The sequence below is a fragment of the Teleopsis dalmanni genome, chromosome 2 (assembly GCF_002237135.1).
Source record: "Teleopsis dalmanni isolate 2A chromosome 2, ASM223713v2, whole genome shotgun sequence".
NCBI classification, from domain to species: Eukaryota; Metazoa; Arthropoda; class Insecta; order Diptera; family Diopsidae; genus Teleopsis; species Teleopsis dalmanni.
Genome location: NC_051847.1, coordinates 222,946,958 through 222,969,764, shown reverse-complemented (window position 1 = coordinate 222,969,764; position 22,807 = coordinate 222,946,958). Strand labels below are relative to the sequence as shown.

The window sequence follows — 22,807 nt, the reverse complement described above, 5'->3', positions numbered from 1 at the left end:
TCCTGTGGACTACATAACTTTATTGAGTTAGATACACTCGCTTCGAAGGTATAAGTATTTTCACTATTTCATAGCTCTTTCTCATATCAATGCTAATACATAGTTTTTATTACGCATTTTAAACTTATCTTAACCAACACTGGAAACAAGCTGTTATTTCAAAACTACTTATCGCGTATTCTCGTGAAGCTGTGTGACTAATATTAAAGATCGAATTCCAGAAATTCGCAACAAAATATAAACAATTCTATTATCATTAAGTATTCATTTGAAATATTTGTCTAAGTTTGCATTAATAAATAATATGCAATTAATATTAGAACAATTGTGAAATTTTGTACATGAAGCGAAACAATCGAATAATCAAACTTAAACTCAATTTTATGTGATTCATAACACATAAATACATATTTAAGACATTGTGGTTTCAATTAAGAACGAATAATTTTTACAGCAATGTACGGTGCATTCCCGGTAAACAAGTCAAGTTCTATGGCAAGTTAGTCAATGCTATGCTATTATATGTCACATGGTATAAAGCATTCACATAAAATCGTAAATAATTAAATAATATATACTTTACTTTAAGTTATCAAAGTTTCAATCTACAGCATTTATTAAGTAAACAAGTTACTTAGTTTCCAGCTAATATTTTATTAATAGAATAAAAAAAACTATATAATATCTGGAATAAATTAATAAATAAATTATTTAATTAATTTTAATCAGTGCAATTAAAATCGTAAAATGAATATTTTTTTAATATTTTATAAAAATATTCCCTCAATGCGTCACATGTATATTTTATGCAGCATAGTAGCAATTCACTTTTTATTGATTGAATATTGATGGAAGAGACTTGTTAAACTCTACATCTTGAAAAATTTCATTGCTTAAAAGACTTTTGAATGGAGATATTTCATCAGGAATATTCTAAATGGAATGTATTCTAAAACCATTTTATATCAAAATGTGAACTGGCAAAGTCAACTGACAAATTTTTGCATTTAAAAGTGATTACCACTCTGAAGTACTTTTATTAATATTAACTATTTATATTAAATAAACATTAAATTTTTTTAATATTCCTTTAAACTAAATTTGTCGTCATCCAAGGTATTTGATATACAATATTTGTATAAACAGTAGGTGGTGATTCTTTCAAACGCTACCCTTAAAAATTTAACACCTGTCACTATAACCATTTAGTACTGGCCACGAGCTAGTATCGACACGAGCTAGGGAAATAGGATTTAGCTTTCTTAATGAATTGAAAAAGTGCGACCCTAAGTATGAGAGTCTACGTCTTGCGAAATCAGGACACTGTAACAGAAGGTCTATTGGTGATTCCTCTTCGTCATCGTCCATGCAATGCTTAAGAAATTGAATTTATTTAAAAAAAAAACGATTTAGATTTAAAAATCACAATTTCTTCATTTCTTTTATTTTAATAACAAATTGTTTTTGTAATATTATAAATAAATAGATTATTATATATTATATCTATATTATAAATAAAGCTTAATTATTTATATTATTTATATATAAATATAATTGCTGTATTTATATAAATTTTTAGGTATGTTTGCTGGTTGTTCATTAAAATGTACAAGACTAGGATTTAAAATTTTGTAAATGATTTTGTTATATGAAAAATTTTAAATATAAAAAAGACTCATAAAAATTGTTTGGCTTTAATATTTCATTTAAAGCTATTAATAAATTATTTTATTAAAAACTATATTATTATTAACATAACTATGTTAAATTTGATGTAATCCAAGGCATCAGCGGTATAATATTGGCATAAACACCAGGTAATGCTTCTTCCAAGCCACATGCAGCCACACCAAATGAGACAATACCGAATTGCACATACCGATTACTTGTTTTATACGGCGCCATGAAAAATAATGGTCCACCAGAATCACCTTTACATGCATCAATACGACCTTCTCCCCCAGCACATAAATGTTCATTAGTTAGTCGCATGCGTCTAAATACATTTTGACAAACCCCCAACTCCTGGTGTTTAACTAAACCTTTCATTAACACTGAAGAACTCGTACCTTCACAATTAGCAAAAAATATAACATTAAATATTGTAAATAGGTGCACCTCCAATATTCACCTACTATTTTCAGTTGTACCCCAACCAGCAACTAAATAAAGCTGTTCGCTTTGCAGTTCTGTTGAACGCTTAGTTATAGGTAAACAAATTGGTTTTATATGTTCTATTCAAATAAAGATAATACAACAAATAGTGTCTAATATGTGAATTTTTTCATAAAAAATATCAAAATTGCACTTACTATTAAATTCAACATCACGATTCAGTTTAATGATCGCAACATCATTAACCAGTGTTCGTCTCTTATAATCTGGATGCGATATAATTTTTTCAACGCCATATTCGACCACAGGTGGCATACATACAAATTTACGGCCTCTTTTCTCACAATCAGGATCTGTATTCATATCATGTTCCCCAAGACGTACACCAACACTATTTATATTAAATGTAAAAATATATGATGCTAAATTGTTGCGATTTACTTACATATTATAGGTTGCTGACAAGCAATGCCCAGCAGTTAATACATGTCGATGGGTTATCAACGTACCACCACATTTATATGGTTTATCAACTGAATTGTATTTTATTAAAGCCATCCAAGGAAACTCACCAAGTTTAGCTTTTTCACCAAACGCAACTCGATCACCATTAGGTACTCCACATTTGAGGTCATTTAAAATTTGTAAGCCATATTGATTTAAGGAACTTTCATAATCATCTCCACCGTTATTTGGTAAAGAATCACAACAAATGTTAATCTGAACAAACAAAAACGAGTTTTTATTTTTCTCAAGAAAACCTGATTGCTTTAAATTATAAAATAATTACTTTTGCGAAAATTATTTATAATTTCACATAAGCAATTAATTAAAAATAAAAGCGCATATTTTAATCAAATAGAAATGCGCTTACATCATTCGGTGAAGGTCCAGGACAACGAAGTTGTATTAATTGATCTTTTAAACTCTGCGGGAGATATCCATTATATCTTCTTATTTCATTTGCAATTTCAAGACAGGATTGAATTGGTACGCAAGTGCCATAGGAGCCAGTTGGAGTAAGGCACGTTTCTTTACATATATTTTTATTATTTCATTTATAATTATATATAATTATTTTACTTACGTGCATTTGCAACAGCACTTAAGCCAATGAGTACACTAATTGCTATAAGAAAGTATGGAAGATCTCTAGATTCCATCACTATTTTGCGGTTTTAATTTGAGAATATCAAATTAAATAATCAAATCAAATAATCAAATTAAATATATTGTTTAAAACTGTATTAAGAGGATCCTCGCAGCGATACATGCACGCCACACGCGACTGAACACAACTGCTTACTCAGGTCTAGAGAAGTTTTATTTAAAGCTTCTGTAAACAAAGTCAAACAGTGTTGTAAGATGTTAAAAAATGTTGCGAAAGTTAAAGGAGTTTCCTCATACAAACTAAAACTATATAATATTAAGGGTCATGCAAAAATATTAATATGTATATATGGATGCGTTTGCTCAAGTTAGATTCAAATAAAAATTCTAAAATTTACTAGCGTGATATGAGAAAAGATTCATTAAGGATATTTGCATATTTTTGTGATATTACAGACATGCGAGAATTTAAAACTCTTATAATAATTTCCAAAATAGTTTTCCACTGAATATACATATCACAGTGATATTTTTAATGTACACCATAAGTTTTGTATTTCCCATGATTTCATTTGAAAGCGCTAACCAGCACTGTAAACAGGTTCACAAAGAATCTTATTTATTCTAAAACCACTTATTGCAAATTTCCGCACGAAAAACTTTATGACTAATTTCAGAGCTGAAATTCCAGAAAACCCCAACAAATACTGAATAATTTATAATAATTAAAACATATAACATTTGCATATAAAATAAGATGTAAAAAAATTTATTGTTTATAGTTATTTTTAATAACTAATGTGAACATTCGCTTAAGCAATAAATTATCATGTATAAAATTCATAAATTAATGTTAAAATATCACCATTAATTGAACCTCAATATAAGTATATACAAATAGTAAAATAATCTACAAGCATTAATTCACAGATCAACGATGATTATCTTTCTTTTTTCTACTAATATATTCAATATTTAATTTCTTAAAAGTGCTTTTGATGAATAAACGGAGTGGTATAGGTGTCAAATTTATACAAGTTAAAGATTAATGTATCTTCAATAACGCCACATTCACTGTGACCTCGGGCCAGTACAAATCAATGTACAGATTGGAGGACCGCAGAAACAAATACATACGTTCATAGTTGTTCTGGAGAAAAATATAAATACGATTATAATGTTAAATTTAGTTTTAATAATTTATTAATTTAAGCTCATTTATTTAATATACCATAAAAGTAAAATAATATGGTTATATCAATACACCGAAGGCTCGTGGGCCACTTTGGATAGCCCAGCTGTAGAAGATATACGGCTCATTTGTTTAATAAATATTAATTTATTTATTTTTTTTATTTCTTTAAAAAAGGTTAAAATATGAATTTAAATACTTTATTTGTTTGTGTTGAAACTTATACTACATGGAAATAGGATTATTGTACAATATGGACAAAATTAAATAAAAAAAATTTAAATAAAATAAACCAAAAAATCAACCAAATTTATAGTTTTTTTTATATATTTCACTGTTAATTTTATAATTAACTTTTTCATTTTCAAACAATTTTATTTCGTAAAAATGTAAATGGCTTTCAAGATAAAGATTCAAGATGATGACTAGAGAAACTCCAATACCACATTTATAATTATATTATTTTATAGGTTATTACGGTGCTCTTAATGATCCCTTTATGCCTGTTAGAACAATTGCTGTTGAAACTCATTGCTTTCCCACTCTGAAAATAAATATGTTTATAAGAAGTTTTGTTTTTAGTTACATGTAGCACAAATATAATCTCATCTATCTTACATATTTACTTTTATCAGCAGAAATTGAATATTCATCTTTTCATTAAACTCTAAACCATACAATATATTCCTCCTAAAACTAGATATATGCTGTTCCTAAGTTAGCAGTTAAAGTCATATTTAAAGCAAATTTATCGTATTATTCATAAGAAGTCATAATTAACGCTGATGATCTCATTTGCAAATTTTTTAAAAAAATAATGTGTAACACAATCATAATATACTACATAAGTAGAGAGAAGTAATTATATACCACAGATTGTATACTATAACTCCATTTTTCTGTTTTTAATAACAGAAACTGAGATATAGATCAGCACGATGTTAGATCGCTTTAGATCATTTATTTTATTAAATGTCTTAATTGATGTTTTCTTTTTATGGATTACGGATTACGTACGCGGCTAATTATGATTAATTGCCTAATTTGTATTAATATTATATTTATAGATTATATAAGTGTTATTAATATAAATTTTAAGTCTCAAAATATAATTATTACAATGCTGATCTTTGAAGAGCATCTTATGCTTTTTCTCATCACAGATACTTTAAAGGTTCTTAAACAATCTCAGTGTAATATAGTGTGCAGATTTTTATTCATTCTTCTAGAAATTGATTAATCATACAAAAGTAATTTAAAATGGAATTTATTTATAAAAAAATATTTTTCATAAAATTTTTTTGTTCTATTAATTAAAAATAATAAAAAATTTTCATTATGTTTTCATTAAAACTTATTTTTAAAATAGTTACTAATCTAAATTTGCCGTAATCCAAGGCATTTGAGGTATAATATCGGCATAAACACCAGGTAATGCTTGTTGCAATCCACATGCAGCCACACCAAACGAAACAACCCCAAATTGAACATAACGATTTAATGTCTTATATGGTGCCAAAAAGAACAATGGTCCTCCAGAATCACCTTTACATGTATCAATACGTCCTTCTCCCCCAACACATAAATGATTATCAGTTATTCGTACACGCTTGAACAAATCTTGGCAAAACTTAAGTTCTTGGTGTTTAACTGTACCCTTCATTAACACTGAAGCAGTTGTGCCTAAAAAAATTTAATAACAAAATAGTAACAAGATCCCATTTAAAACTTTAACTTACCATTTTCGGTTGTACCCCAACCAGTGATAAAGTATTGTTCACGATCCGTTTCCGCTGTACGTTTGGTTATTGGTAAACAAATGGGCTTTATATGTTCTAAAAAATTGACAAGAGATATTTAAAACTGCATATATAATAATATTAAAAATAACTTACTGTTAAATTCAACATCACGATCCAATTTAATTAATCCAACATCGTTAATCAATGCTTGTCTACTATAATGTGGATGTGCTAAAACTTTTTCAATGCCATAGTCGACTACAGGTGGCATACATACAGTTCTACGTCCCTTTCTTTGACAATCAGGATCTGTATTCAAGTCATACTCACCAAGCCGTACACCAACACTATTTAATTTCATATCAAAATATATGTATATAAATGTTGTTATGTTTGTTACTTACATATTAAAGTCTACTACCAAGCAATGTGCAGCACTTAATACATGTCGATGGGATATTAAAGAACCTCCACATTTATATGGTTTTTCTACAGTATCATATTTTATCAAAGCCATCCAAGGAAACTCACCTAGTTTAGCTCTTTCACCAAAAGCCAAACGATCTCCAATAGTTGTACCGCATTTAAGATCATTCAAAATTTGCAATCCGTTTGGGTTTAATGACTTTTCATAATCATCATCATTAGAGTCACAACAAATATGAATCTGAACACATAAAAAAAATGTATTTTCTCTAATTAAAACTTTATAGTTCTTCAAATGTTTAATGTGATTTAATATTTTAGTTAAATATTAGTTAATATTTTAGATAATAATATTAAAATTAATAATTATATGTGCATATATTAAATAAAGTCTTGCACTCACATCATCTGACGTATTACAACGAGATTGTATCAAATGTTCTCTATAACTTTGTGGTGTATTTTCACCTAACCTCGATAGTTCGTTAACGACTTTAACGCAGGAGCGAATAGGTACACAATTGCCATACGAGCCAGATGGGGTAAAACAGGATTGCTCTTCAAATAATTAAATTATAAAAAAATATATAATAAGTATAATAAATGATACATATAAATATTTTACTAACGTGCAAATGTGATGGAACTTAAGGTAATGAGTAGACTACCAACTGTAAAAATATTTCGAAACATGTTTGATCTCATTTCAATCTCTTTTATTCTAAAATCTTTTTAAATTTCTAATTTGAGAATATAAAAATTATTTCAAAACTCTGTATTACATTAACACGGTTTAAGCCACAGACACGCAGCACACACACGACGCGCAAGATTAAAAGCAACTGCTTCTTAAGGTCGTTAGTGATTTTGTATTGAGCTTTTGTAAACAATTCTGAGCAGTGTTGTAAAATGCTAGCTAAAGTATTTATCATAAATATTTAGAAAACAGGTGTTTTTTTATTTATGTATATAGTATGCAAATAGTCGTGACTAAATAATGAAGATTACATCAGATATGAGTGAAAACTGTTACTACTTTGTTTAATATTTTTAACAAGGGCGCAAGTTTTCTCTTTCTCCATTTTTGACTCTCGCTGTCTCTCTGTCTCTCCTTCTATTTGTTTTAATTTAAATTGTAAATATTTAGATGCATAAATTAAGACAAGTCAAATACAAATCACAGTGAAAACATTCTGTTAGGTAATCTTCCATGTTTATATGAAGTAAATTTTTGTATGCACTGTACAAAGTTCGAGTTACTTATCGATTTTGTTGAGTATCTCCACCGTTAGCATTGATTATACTGGTAACTGGTCTGAAAGAAAATATCTATTAGATATTGTTAAATAAGCAATGAATGGGAATTCTTTATAGTTTGTGGTTATAAATAAATAAATGTTTGCGGTTGCAATCCAATAACAACCCACTTGCAGAAGAATATTCACAAATATTTTCTTTTGATCTTTAAACAGAACAAGAGTTAAATGGAAAGTCGTATCCTATATTTGTAATAAGCTCTTATTAAAAAACTCAATCATATATGATTTATTTGCATGTAATGTGAGAGCCTTTATATATGTATTACTTTAGTTTTTGTACATATTCATAAAAATATTTGAAGTGAAGATGTTAACCAACACTGGAAACATGTTATTTTATGTTATTTTAAATGTTATTTTAAAACTACTTATCGCGTTTTTTCCTGAAGCTGTGTGACTACTATTAAAGATGGAATTCCAGAAATTCCCAACTAAATATAAATAATTGATAATAGCATTTTCTTATCATTAAGTAATAAGCAATTTATTTTCGTTCGGAATAAAAAATTTATATTTAGTAATAATTTATTAAAAAGTATGATGTGAACTACATGCAAAAATAATTAAATATTTTGAAATATTCGTCTAAGTTTGCATTAATAAATAATATGCAATTAATATTAGAACAATTGTGAAATTTGGAACATGAAGCGAAACAATCGAATAATCAAACTTATACTCAATTTTACGTGATTCATAATGATTTATAATACATATTTAAGACATTGTGGTTTCAATTAAGAACGAATAGTTTTTACAGCAATGTACGGTGCATTCCCGGTAAACAAGTTAAGTTCTAATGCACGCTAGTCAATGCTATGCTATTATATGTCACAAGCAAAGACGCACTATATTTTATACAATTTAATTGTGTGATACGTCATGATTTCACTTGATAAGCTTTCTTAGCAGGTACTAAGCATTCACATAAATAATAAACTCTACGTTGAGCTATCAAAGTTTCGATCTACAGCATTTATTAAGTAAACAAATTAGTTTCCAGCTAATATTTTATTGATAAAATAGAATAAACTATACAATATATTATATAGAATATATAAATAAAATCTAATCAGTGTAATTAAAATCGTAAAATGAATATATTTTAGCTTTAATGTCATTACCTTGAGTAGTCTGGCACAAACTTACAGTACTTCTATGGGTATTTACTAATTCACTTTAATATAAATCCAGCAGCTTTCCATCAGCTTCCCAACTGCTACCAATTAGCTTCCCAGCAGTTTCCCATCAACTTCCCAGCAGGTTCCCATCAGCTTTCCCCAGCAGCAACTTTGAATACATTTTCTTGTACAATCACTGATGCATCGAGTCTTCCGCCTGCTAAGAAGATCGTGATATAATAAATAATAATGCATTAAACTATAAGAATCGATGCAGGATTTTGATTTTATTTTGTATGCCGAAAGTTATTTGAACGTCTTAGGAGAGCTTAATGTTAATTGATGCATTTGCAACTATCATCTATTTTCAACTATTATCAACTATCATCAGCGGAGAAGATCTGTTGTTGACTTACTCTGAAGACATGTAAATATGTATAGGCCAAATGTTAGTATCAGCGGGTAGAATGGTTAAATAACCTCAGATAGCCTTGATTATGCGATGTAGCATACCTTTTGCGATCAAACATAATATTTTTGCTTGGAATTTTTTAAGATTTCTACACTAGTTATTGCCTCAATGCATCATATGTATATTTTGTACAGTACAGTAGCAATTCACTTTTAATTGATACTAACGATTAGTCAGTGATTAGGATTTATTAGACAGTATACGTATACATTTTTGACTTTGGGACTACTCCCCTACGTTTAGATAATATGTGTATGTGTTTTCTATGTCAATTTTTTTTCAAGGTACATACATAGATATTATTTTTGATTATGTTTTGTAGTATGTTCAGCTTGATTTTGTTAAAAATTGGGATACATTATTCATATGTTCTCCATGGACCAGTTTACAGTATTGTTTTCTAGTCATTTTCAATTATTTGGCGGCACATAGCTGCTAAAAAAAAATTGAATGTCCGGGATATTTCTCGCGCACCAAAATTAAAGAAGGATGTACTTTATGACTTATAGCACTGTTTTGTTGAAATTAGACATTCACAAAATATTTAATTTCATGTAAAAAAAAATAATAATCATCTGACTGTAGCGATAACACTTCAAAGTTATACCTAAGACTTTCTATGAAATAGCGTTGCGAAATCAGAACTACTACATGATTAAGCCTTTTTAAAATGTGATTTTTTTAAAATAATCATTTCTCACACTCATTTTTTCAGTCTCATAAAAACCCATTCTATGAACTACGAACTTGCTAAAAATATTTTGTGTTTCACATAGGATTTTATTACTTAGAATACAGATTTTTTTTAAATGAGTCTTGTCATTTATTTATACGGCTAGTAAACTCATATACGGTTTATTTATGATGCTATATTAGAAATATAAACGAACGTGAAATTGTTCCTGGTAATACTATTATGCCATAAAATAATTAATAATAATAATATATGAACGTTTATTTAAGTACCACAGTCTAAATTTCTACACTGTCGGTAATTCTATCTCAAAACTGAAGTTTATATACCCAATCTGCTTGTATGATTTATATAATTTTTAAACTATCGTACTAAACTCGTATTTTGGGTTTAACTGGACAAGCGCGTTGCATTTAGTCCAATTTCTCATACAATATCCACACAAAATTCTTACAAATATGTATGAGTTAAACGCGTACTTACTTTTTAGGTCTGTTAAGTAAGTAAATAATGCATATACCATTATTATTGTATATGCATATAAATTTAGTTCATACAATATATTAACAAATCATATTAAGAAGTAAATCTAAAAGAAATTAAATAAACTGCTATATTTTTTTTCTCTTTTGTTTAACTATACACTAAACTCTAAACATTTAAGTTTAAACATTTATACTTTTGTAGGCAAAATTGCTGACTTACATAAGATAAGCTAAAGTTTATAAATGCAATTATTACTTCAGTTTTCGGCGATCTAATTTATACGTATAAATTTTTTCACCTTCTTTGTAGGTTATTTAAGGATTGCTTATACCAAACAATATGTGTTGTACCTATAACTTTATATAACTGAAAACTGTAAATATTTATAGATGGAAAAACAAAATAGAAATTGTTTTTATTTCTGATTAAGTACTACGAAGATCAGTGGAGAAAGAAAATACAATAATTATTAATGTAAAGATTAAATCAAAATTTATAAACTGGTATTAGAGGTAAAATGGTAAATCCTTAACTCTTACAGAAGTGAATAATATTAATAACTCTTTCTTCTTTTTCTTTCTAATTCTTTAACTCTTAGAACAGTAGATTTAGTTTCTCATTAATAATACAATTCATTTCATTAAAATTAATCTTAATTGTGTATTTAACAATTTGTTAGATAATTTAACAATTGATATTATACTAAAAAATATTTTATAAATAAAAACTATTTTACAAATAAATAAATTATATTTAATTAGTACATTGTAAAAAAAGTCATAGCTCAGCTAAATGATAACAGTAATAATTCCGGATAATAAATTTAGGATAAAAAACGTTTATAATGTTTCTGATACAGTAGGATGTAGCAAAACATTACAAGTACGTCAGCCAATTTGTGGATAGCAGGTTTTAACAGTCAATCTATTACTTTTTTGCTTGTACTGGCGTCTTTTCTGTAGGTTTATCTTCTTTCTTTTTATTTTCATCTTCTTTTTTATTATCTTCTTTTTTATCAGCTTAAATAAAAAAAATATGATTTGAATTTAGATTTGTATATAAGCAATAACTAATATGTGCAGGCAATCAATTCTCTACAAATAAAAATGTAATACAAATAAAAATAAAAGCTAAGCATTCATTTAAGCTCTGATGTTACTAAGCATACTAGCGTGTCTAAAAAATGTACAATAATAATACAAATTTATTGCAAAATTGTAATTAATCGCATTATCAATTTTCCCAGCCAATATAAATGTTAGTAGTAATATTCTGTTTTACTAGAATTCCTAAAAGTTGCTACGACTTAATAATACAAGTATATGTACATATACATGTGTAAGTGAACAGAAATCAAAATATAATAGAAATCATAAAAAATAATATTACTTAAGTAATTAATACAAATTATACATTATAGCAGTTGATTCTTAATGATCATTAACAAGTAGTTATAATAACTATAATCAGTAACAAAATCAAAATACAATCGTAATCGAATCATTAGAAATTAACTAACTATAACAATTAATACAAATAATGCTACAATAATAGGTATTTAATGAACATTAATACACAAAGTTAAATACCTATAAAAATATTTAATATTTTTAATTAACCACAATTCAATAAAATAGCTTGCATTCAATATAAACTACTTTATGTAAAAAATAATTAATTCATATATGCGCATTTAAGTAAACTGAATTCAAAATACAATTGAAATCAAATCATCAAAACCAAAATTACTAAAGTAATTACAATCAGGGACCGTAACAGTTATCATTAAAAAAATAAAAATCACCTAATAACTGTTATCATTTGCATTTTAAAATAAAACTCAAAAACTAATAATTAAATTTGCTTTATATTATATTTATCAAAAATAGTTGTTATCATGTGCCTTTTATTTTTTCATGCACAAGTAACTATTACACTCTGCTTTCTATTTAATAATATATATATGCTTTAATATAAAAATCAAGAATAACTTTTATTTTTGAAAATAAATAATAATAATGATAATAATTATTTTTGATAAATATAATATAAAGCAAATTTAATTATTAAAACGCTCAGTTTTATTTTAAAACGCTCACATATATAAAAAGCATGCGTAATATTAAGTATGAAGGTTGTAAGAATTTTGTTGCTGGCTTTTTTTTTAATCATTTTGAAATAACTGTTATTTTTGGTCCCCAATTTTAACAAATTACACATATAATTAAATAAGAAGTACTTAATGCTTATTAATACACAAACGAATATACTTGTAAAAACAATAAAATACTACATATTTTTAACCAACTATAAAACAGTAAAATATTTTGCATTCAATATAAACTAATTTATATAAACATATAAAAATTTATATAAATTATGAATTGTAAAAATTGGTGGTGGTGTGACTTTATATTAACACGCTTTGGCAAGAATTTAAACTATCAATCAGTAAAAGGTATAATTACTTATCTACATATAAATAAATTATACTTTTCAAATTCGAACACATGGTCCTCCATCACCCGATTTACATAAAATAGTATTTTTTGTTATGTACATTACTTTGATTAGTGAATTTAACAAACAAATAAATTTGGTGGAAGCTATTGACTAATCGATCAATGGATCGGTGTTAATCGATTAGTTTTCACTTCAAGTCTGTACAGTTACAATAGGAAACTAAAAATATTTGTTAATATGTATTATTCGTATTACGTTACATTTAAAAGTTTGTGTTAAGCGCCGATTTAATTAATTAGCTTTTAAAAGAGGACTAGTTTTGCCTAAAAAATAAATAGAAAAATAAAAATAATTAGTCACTTTTATCTCCAAAGAGCTTTGTTGGAACTAATTCACGAGTCTTGATATACGGCATGCGTGGCCAGGACCATGTCACCGGCATAGAGCTGTCATAATTAAAGTTGTACAATTGTTTCTCAAGCCATTTTCGTTTATCCTGTGGTTCTGGATAGGTAGATGCAAGTCCTTAAAATTTTGAAAATATTGTTTAAAATCATTTCAATTTTATTTGTTTTATTTGATTTTATCAAATAAATATAGGCATATTTAAATGAAACTCTAAATTCGCGGATAAATGTATTCTTTAAAATGTTGATATCTTGTCTCACTAAGCCAAATGATTTTTGTTGCGCTTTGTTTATTTATGATTAAATATATGACGCATTTAAAATTAGAAATGGACTTAACCAAGAACTATTCTATTTAAATTTTAAATATGTCGATAAATGTAGTTTGATTAGTGAAGAAATGTTAGTTATTGTACATTGATAAAGTTCAATGTAAGAATATTATTTCAAGACTATTCTACCACTGTAGGTGATGAACAGTCCCTATTGATCTGAATCTATGGATCTACAGATCAATGTATATTTTATCGAGTTTATTATGTATATGAAAATCTTCTTAGAACTTTTTGAATTTGGAAGAAATATTTCTTATATTCCAGCAAACTTATTTGCATATTACCACTTATTTCATTTAAGTAAATACGTGTTTGAATCTGTTGGAAAGACATTGATACAAGTAGCTAAAAAAAAACTTGAAAATAACGGATAATAAATACCTTTAAAACTGAATATTATTATTTTCGTTAGTTATTAAATAAACTTCGAAGTTATTAAATTAGCTTTATCTAATAAAACTGAATACCTGATTCTTCATTTTTTTTCACTTTAATGAAATGAAGTCATATAATTGAAATTCCTTAAATCCCAACAAATAAACTGTTACGAAACCAAATAATTTTTAATATGAACATAATTTTTAGTCAAACTAATGAGTATATTTTGAATTGTATTTTAAATATTCGCAGTTATATGTTTAAAGGTATCGTCTTAACGTTTCTTTATGAAGAGAAAATTTAATTTGTATTGTTTTAGTTTATATAAATTACTTCAACTCACTCAATTACATCTAAATTACTTCAACTTATTCAATTACAGCTAAATTACTTCGACTTACTCAATGACAGGTAAATCACTTCAACTCACCCAAATCGTATGCAGATTTCGTTACACCCATTGCGATGCGTATTGAAACTTCCCGTATATTACTTAAATCAGGGTATAATGATCCATGTTCTAAATCCTTATCTTCTAGCATGTTTGCTAATTCTTGTGCTGCAATTAGGAACATCTCATCGGGTATATGATGAGTACCGGTAGCAATTACACCTAAAGCCACACCAGGGAAAATATATGCATTATTTCCTTGACCGGGATAGAACGTTTTTCCCTTTATTTTTACTGGTGGGAAAGGTGAGCCTGAAGAAAATATAACACGTGCCTGTAATTAAAAAACGTCTTATAACATCTATATTAACTACTTTAGAATATTTTTACATCAGTATTCTCATAAGCTTGTTGTGCAGTGCATTCTGCTTTGCTAGTAGGATTTGATAATGCAAATACAATTGGTCTTTTATTGTTCTGACCCATAAGACGTAGAATTTCTGGAGTAAAAAGGCCAGTAGCAGCGGAAGCGCCTATTAACACCTAAAATTCAAAAATTAAAATCATAAGCTTTTTTCTATACAATTAGTGTACAATGAGTACTTTACATACATTTGGTTTTATTTCTGTTACAATCTCTTGCAAGTTCTTTGTAGGTTTGTGATCTTTTGCAAAATTTTTTTTGTGGCCTTCAAGTTTTTCATCTGGACGATCTTTTGTTAGTAAGCCATCAATATCACACATCCAAATTTTATTGCGTGCTTCCTAAAGAAAGAATTAAATTGTAATTTAAATTTGGCCACATAAAAAAATACAAACCTCTAGTCCTAAACCTTCCTCAACCATTGCTTTAACTACAAGTTCCGCAATACCAAGTGCAGCTTCACCAGCACCAGCAAATAGAAAAGTGTAATCTGAGAAACTCATATTAGTAAGACGTTTTGAAGCATAAAGGCCAGCAACAGCTACTGACGCAGTTCCCTGTATATCATCATTGAATGTGCAGAAACTGTTACGATATTTATCTAAGAATCTAAAAGCATTATGGTTTCCAAAATCTTCGAATTGTATAAGCACATTCTGTCCGTAACGCCTAACACAAGCCTCCATAAATTCATCTATAAAATCATCATATTCCCGACCTGAGACACGTTTTTGTCGTAAACCCACATATAAAGGATCTTCGAGCAAATCCTTGTTATTGGTACCCACATCAATTAATATAGGCAAACATTGATGTGGTTTTATGCCCGCTAATGCTGTATATAAAGCAAGCTTTCCAACAGGTATACCCATTCCATTAGCACCCAAGTCACCAAGACCCAATATACGCTCCCCATCTGTGACAACAATAGCACGTACGTCGGGTTCAGGCCTGCAATATCAATATAAAATTATTTCATTATTTAGCATATTTTTAGAAATGCATTCTAAAACTTACCAATTTTTGATGACATCAAAAACGTGACCACGATCGTTAATTGTTATAAACAAACCACGGGGACGACGATAAATTAAACCGAATCGTTGACATGCCAAACCAACGGTTGGCGTGTATACAATAGGCATCATATCTTTGATATTTTCCGCCATAAAACGGTAGAATAATCGTTCGTTACGATCAGACAAGTCCGTCAGATACAAATACTTATTCAAAGAATCCGTGTACCGATTTACAGCAATTTTACATAATGCCAGCTGCTCTTCTTGTGTTTTAAATCTGGCGGGTTGCAGGCCGTGTATGCCAAGTGTTTGACGTTCTTCGAGAGTAAACGCTAAGCCCTGTAGTGAAATATAATAAAACATTAGTTTAATTGAAAATCTACAGTTTTTGTAAATAAAAATGCATGCTGTGCAAAATTGCAATCAATGTAAAAAATTGTTTTATTTGCTTCGAGTTCATCACGGCAGCTTGCATTACAAAGATACTTACTTTATTTAAGCGCGGATCTCTGATGTGATCGATGCCCATTACTTGTGATGGACAGAGTGTATCACCAACCACTTCATGATACTGTCGTGTGTTTGCGTTTAGAAACAACGGAGACAATATTTGAGTTGTTGCAGTGAGACGAGCTGCCCTGGCCGAGGCGTACAATTTAATCAGATTTCCTTGAAATCTAAAACATATTCAGTTTATTATTTTTATTATAAATAAAAAATAGAAAAAAATGTCAACTGATTAAATTGTGCAAAATTGTTAAATTGTTTAAAAATATTTTGACTTTTTTAAATATGTCATCCGAATTATGTGCCTAAAATATTACCCTTATCGCTACACAGAATTACTGCAAACACTTAAGATAAATAAAATTTTTTAACAAAATTGTTTGTAAACAAATATTGTTGAAATGTTACTATTAACTTTTACTATGAATATTAAACATTTTCTTTCTTTTGAAAAGTATTGCAATAGTAGACTTCAATTTAGATTAGACATTGGTTATTTAGTACAAATATCGTGACAATTCCAACAATCAATAAAAATACTTCTAAATATGAAGCTGTTATTATTATTTGATAACGGAATGAAATTCTAAAACCCTTCATAACTACACTAAAAACCTTTTGATTCGACATTATATGCATAACTTAGGGATAAGTATAGATATCTTATATGCCTTGGGTGAAAAATGCAATACAATGATATAACAAACTGAGATCCAATATCGTTTTGTATTTGAGCAATTGTAATATTACTGTAATCTTGCAGCTAAGAAGAATAAATACAACTTGTTATTTAATTTGCCATAACCACCCATTTTCGGGATTGGGCCTGACGCAGCACTCTTTTACAACAAGTGCGATTAGTGTTTCCTCAATCTGATTCCTCCTCCAAAGACACTGTATTTCCTTAAGTGTTATTCTTTCGATTGCCGTAACGTGAATAGATCACAGAATAAAGGATCACTTTGTCTTCGTACGGTATCAAAAGTTACGAAGAGACTAGATCCTACAAAAACGGAACTACGGGTACGATGTACTCAAAGTGATTCTGTAGAATTAATTAATGATTAATAACAGAAAAATTATACTGGACTCACTTCTAGATAATCGTAATGCTCAATCTTTTTTTTTATTAAAATCTACAGGTAGTAGTATTTAATAATTGTAGAATTTCTTGTGCCCAGTCATTCCAATCAAGAGGAATAAAAAAGATCGTTAGGAAGCACTTGCAAGCTAATTTTTTACATTTTATTACTCAAAGATTATTAGCATTTTATAAATATGATTAAAAGTAATCAAATCATAATTATAATAACTACAGAGATTAATCTTACGCACTCGATCTACTTGCTTTTAGGTTGAAACTTTCAATCATTCGAAATTCAATCGTTTGTTTGTATTTCACATTGCAAACACTGACTTTATACATACAAAATGAAAAAAACTAATTTGGTTTAAATCAGTAATTCGTAAATTGATTAATTTTCGAATGAATGCTTAAATGTGATACATCAGTTGTTAAAAGAAATGAGTCTATATCTTGTAAACAACGCAAATATTGTTAACAATTTAGGCAAATAACTGTTGAAATATTAAAGTAGGAGAATCATCTGACTACAAAACTTTTTACAACTAATACAGTTAAGAATCTCAGAATCCATGAATCAAATGAAAGCACATCCATTAACACAAAAAAAAATTTTTGTACTAATTTCAATCAAATGGAATACTTTTGTTGCCGAGCGACTGACTTGGTTTACTCATGAAATACAATCACAGTCCGTTTATACACCTATGGATTATAGAAGTCCATGAACTTGCGAATAGAGCACATATTTCAGAAGCTGAAATAAATCATAAAACAACAACAATAGCAGCGTTAATTAGACATCACTCATCACGAGAGAAGGAAGAGGAAAATGAAGCAAGTAAACCGCTTTACGCGCTATTATTTGCTATGCTAATCAGGCGTATAATGAGTTTTCATACCATGTGTACCGCATAATATGACGAGAATACGTCAGAATTGGAGAGCGAATATCGTAATTATAGAATTTTTCAGTATTAGCAGTTGGTAATAAAAGCTTGTGATTCTAAGATACCCCCTCTGATTATTTTTATTTACATTTTTTCTTTTTATTAAAATTATAATAAATAAAAAAAGCAAACGTCAAGTTTTTGCGTATGGGATAAAGAATTGGCAAATGAAAGCTGTAACTGGTAGAATATTTTTCGTTTTACAAGCTAGGAATTGTTAAAGCTTGGAAATGAAACTATGTAGTTACAATATAAAAACATACGCTGCTGAAATCTCATCACCCCCCACAGCTCGTCAAAATAATTGAAAGCGATTCGTTTTGGTTGCGCTTCAGATTACAAAGACGTTAGCAAAACGCTATTTACTTTGAATAATTAAAGCGATAAAAATTTTAATTCATTTCTGATTAAATTAAACAAACTTCTTACGAGAGAACTTTAAAATACTAATAAAATTAGTCTTACGTCATTAATTACAGTGTTTACGTAACGAAAATGAGGTGTAAGTGAAATGACGGAATCGTCAGCACTCAATATGGTAGTTAGAAATGAGATAATTTTGAATAAATTTTGAATAAATTTTGAATAAATTTTGATCTTTTCCGTAAAATTTTTTATTTCTATATATTGTAGCTTCGAAAAATCAACAAAAACTGTTACTATTTGCACAAATGATTAGAGAAAAAAATTATGATTATTTATTTATTCATACATACTTGGGCAGTTACGTTTTTATCACTGATAAACAGTGTAAGTTGGATGATAACAATTTCACTGCAGTTTCATGTGAACGTGAAGTCAAAAATATTTATAAATACAATAATTAAATAAATAAGTAAATAAGGAAATATATAAGTTAAAACTTTTTAAATGTAGTTTCATAAAAACGCCTAAGTATAAGATTTACAAGTTTAACAATTTTTCATTTATTTTTATATATATCGAAGACACAGAATTGCAGAATAAACAGGTACAAAAAATAATATTTGCATAGAGCTTGTGTAAAGTAAATGTTAAGTTAATGTAATTATCATAAATTTTGCAAAATAAAAAAATACATTTACTTCACATTTGTTGACTTCCAGAAAACTTTTGATAACATCGATGGAACGAAACTTAGGTTTGTTCTCACAAAGAATAACATTCCAAAAAACTACCGAATTCAGTAGAAATATAACATCAAAAACAAAAAAAAAATAAAACAAAGTCCTCATACCATATAAGCAGAACTGACCAATATTTGAACATTTTCCTTGGGGTGGACCCTCACAACACTTATCTTCAATGTCGTACAAAACGACATTATATACTGATGTCATAACACTGTCACTTAAGATCAGGGAACACTTTCTTTCCTACTATGACTCGCAGTTACGATAATAGATGCGCCTAGCTGGGGGAATGGTTATTTATTAGAAATTATTCTGTAGGCGCGGTTATTATATTGAACAGTACTTTGATTGCAAGACTAATGTGTTGCTGTGTTAATTTCAGATAACAGAATCTGTAGATTTGTAGATATAGTTTAACTTAAGTTAAAGTTATATAATTCATATGCCACTTTTGATCAGTCGGCGGAACACATTTCATGTTAACTGAGGAATTCAACGCTATATGACATTTCGAGATAACCCTACATGTTGTCAAAACACTTTTTAAGTACATAATACCGGTTAATTGCTCTGAGAATACCAATTAATTTATTGTGATAAATGATTTACTGATGGCTAGTTAAATAGTAGTAACTTCTACCTGATACAAACTACAATCCGATGGACAGAATGATAGATTTAGGTTAAGTTCCCCTAAAAATACATGGCGTATAAATAAATATACAATTTTTTAAAGTGAATTTTTATTTATTTGCATATTATGACCACTAATAAAATTTATTTGACATCCAGATTATATTCTTCGCTTTAACTTCTAGTTTATAAAATAAAAATATAGATACATTTCCGTAGGAATTTAGTAAATAAATTGTGTTCTTGAAAGTTTTCAAACCAAAACATAAAATATTAGAACAAAATTGTTTATTGATTGATTTGATATATAAATTATTTATAACCTAATTATTTTGTTTAAGCATTAACATTAAAAATGCCGAAGTACTCACAATATTGTTTACTGTATAATTGTACTAAGTATAATTAAAAGAAATAGACGCTTTAGTGATTGCAGTGCAGTATTGTATATGTGTACGAGTAAGTACATGAATACATAACTACATATACATACATACAGACATATTGAAATTATTGTGTATTTTGAAAATAAAATAAAGAAACGTTAACGATGATTTCGCTTTAGATAATGAAAATTAATCATCGATGTTTTGAGGGAGTTTTATGCGGTATAAACTAATTTCGATAATGGATGTGTTAATAACCATTTTCAAAGCCATTAGAAAAATTATAAAATTTTCCATTAATGATTTATATAAACTAAGAGAGTGCTTCATACAGTAATGCTTACACTTTGTAATGCTTTAAAAATATTTTATGGAACTTTAAGTGAGAAATTTATAGATATAGTTAATAAGTTGTTTGCCAATTATATTTATTAGTAATTATTATTTATTTGAAGTATTTTATACGCCATTCTTATTAACGTAACTATTACATCTATTGATATATAATTTGAATATTTTATATATAGACAATATCTAACTTTGAAAATGTTTTATTAGAATTGTGGTTTTTCAATATATCGAAATTTTATATAAAATAATTTGTCGTCAAAATTTATGTATTCGGTGTACTCACTGCACCCACTGTATACGCAACGCAGACCAGTCGCTCTCTTTAAAAAAGTATCTTGCACCAAGTGCGCATATCTCTTAAAATCTTCTCATGCCCAACGGAAGAATTGAATAAATTTCATGTGTATGAGAAGAACGAATATAAGATATAACGGCCAAGAAATTTGAACTTGACTGAGAAAGATTTTCTGAACTGAAAGTTTGGGTAAAAACATAAACAAAAATGTAAAAATAGAATTACATTTAACTTGCAAATTAGTTGAGTGTATTTATTAAATATAAAATTTTATATAAAATTCAAAAATATTCCGAGCGATTGTCAAAAATATTGTGGCCTCTAACCAATGCCGACGAAAATTGTTCAAAAACTGCGCTGTCGGCATTTTTTATCGATTTTTTGCACAATTTTTACTTGTTTATTTTATATTGCCAAGATGAGAATAATATTGTTTAGTTATGCAATATTTTGCAAACATTTTATGAAAAAATTTATATATTTTTTATGTTTTGCGCAATGTATCACGGTGTTTTTTTTTTGTTGTCTATAGCAATTTTAAGAAATAGGAGAAAACAGTAAATGCTATACCATTAAAAACGAAAGCAGACATTCTGACGCCAGAACTTCTGCGTTTGCCTATAATAGTGTAGTTCATCACAGGCAAAAGGGGAGCAGTAACAGCTGCTATTGGCACAAGGCACAACAGTAGGTCACTAGTAAATATGTATACGTAAAGTTTAAGAATTAAAGAAAAACTGTGGCCAAGGATGAAAGGATTGCATAAGAATACAACTATAAACAAAAAAAAATGTCATGTTAAATTATTTTGTATATTTTCATTATGATATATTTATATGATAATTTTAATTTAAACTTACACTGTTCTCGTCAGCATTTTGTAAAATTTGTACTATTGTGCCTGCACTTATGTTCCAATAACGATTATTATAAAACTCGTATTACAATTTTTTAAAAAATTGTTTTCGTTAAAATTAAAATATCCTTTAATGTATATTTAATGTTCGCCAGATTTTAAATATATTTTGTATAACCGCGCAACAATCACAACACCAATTAACGCGACAAACTCACAGCTCCAACTGAAAATAATATCATATGTTGCAAAATATAAAAAATAAAATCAACTCTGTTCTTGTCATATTAAAATGTCAAAACTTTTAACTGATGACAGTATTGCCTACATAGCATGTTAGGTATCTATGTTGATATTTTTAATATACAATATAATTACTTCATATATCATTTTAAAAATATTATGAATATATTATCACAGACTATATAATATAAAATAAATATCCAATAAAATGTGTAATAAAATTGTGAACATTTTCTCACAAAGTTGTATATAAAAAATCTGTATTTGACAGAAACAACTCTCTCATAAATTTCCAA

At 27.9% G+C, this 22,807-nt stretch overlaps 3 protein-coding genes across 3 annotated transcripts; all 3 read right to left on the bottom strand.

Annotated features, from left to right (window-relative positions):
- Positions 1–1,693: 1,693 nt before the first annotated feature.
- On the bottom strand, positions 1,694–3,415 carry LOC119679045 (serine protease grass-like). The gene is made up of 6 exons (XM_038091193.1): positions 3,203–3,415; positions 2,990–3,147; positions 2,561–2,835; positions 2,313–2,506; positions 2,136–2,234; positions 1,694–2,069 (listed from the first exon to the last, which is right to left on the bottom strand). The coding sequence occupies exons 1-6, from the start codon at positions 3,276–3,278 to the stop codon at positions 1,759–1,761; spliced, it is 1,113 nt and encodes a 370-aa protein (XP_037947121.1). The 5' UTR covers positions 3,279–3,415; the 3' UTR covers positions 1,694–1,758.
- Positions 3,416–5,737: 2,322 nt separating this feature from the next.
- On the bottom strand, positions 5,738–7,978 carry LOC119679048 (serine protease grass-like). Its single transcript, XM_038091197.1, has 6 exons — positions 7,215–7,978; positions 6,989–7,143; positions 6,564–6,826; positions 6,313–6,506; positions 6,157–6,252; positions 5,738–6,100 (listed from the first exon to the last, which is right to left on the bottom strand). Exons 1-6 carry the CDS (start codon positions 7,288–7,290, stop codon positions 5,790–5,792), a joined length of 1,095 nt encoding a protein of 364 aa, XP_037947125.1. The 5' UTR covers positions 7,291–7,978; the 3' UTR covers positions 5,738–5,789.
- A 3,441-nt stretch (positions 7,979–11,419) lies between these two features.
- On the bottom strand, positions 11,420–22,591 carry LOC119678015 (NADP-dependent malic enzyme). Its single transcript, XM_038089634.1, has 9 exons — positions 22,273–22,591; positions 16,585–16,771; positions 16,093–16,433; positions 15,471–16,026; positions 15,264–15,416; positions 15,042–15,194; positions 14,691–14,985; positions 13,501–13,665; positions 11,420–11,696 (listed from the first exon to the last, which is right to left on the bottom strand). Exons 1-9 carry the CDS (start codon positions 22,287–22,289, stop codon positions 11,605–11,607), a joined length of 1,959 nt encoding a protein of 652 aa, XP_037945562.1. The 5' UTR covers positions 22,290–22,591; the 3' UTR covers positions 11,420–11,604.
- Positions 22,592–22,807: the final 216 nt, after the last annotated feature.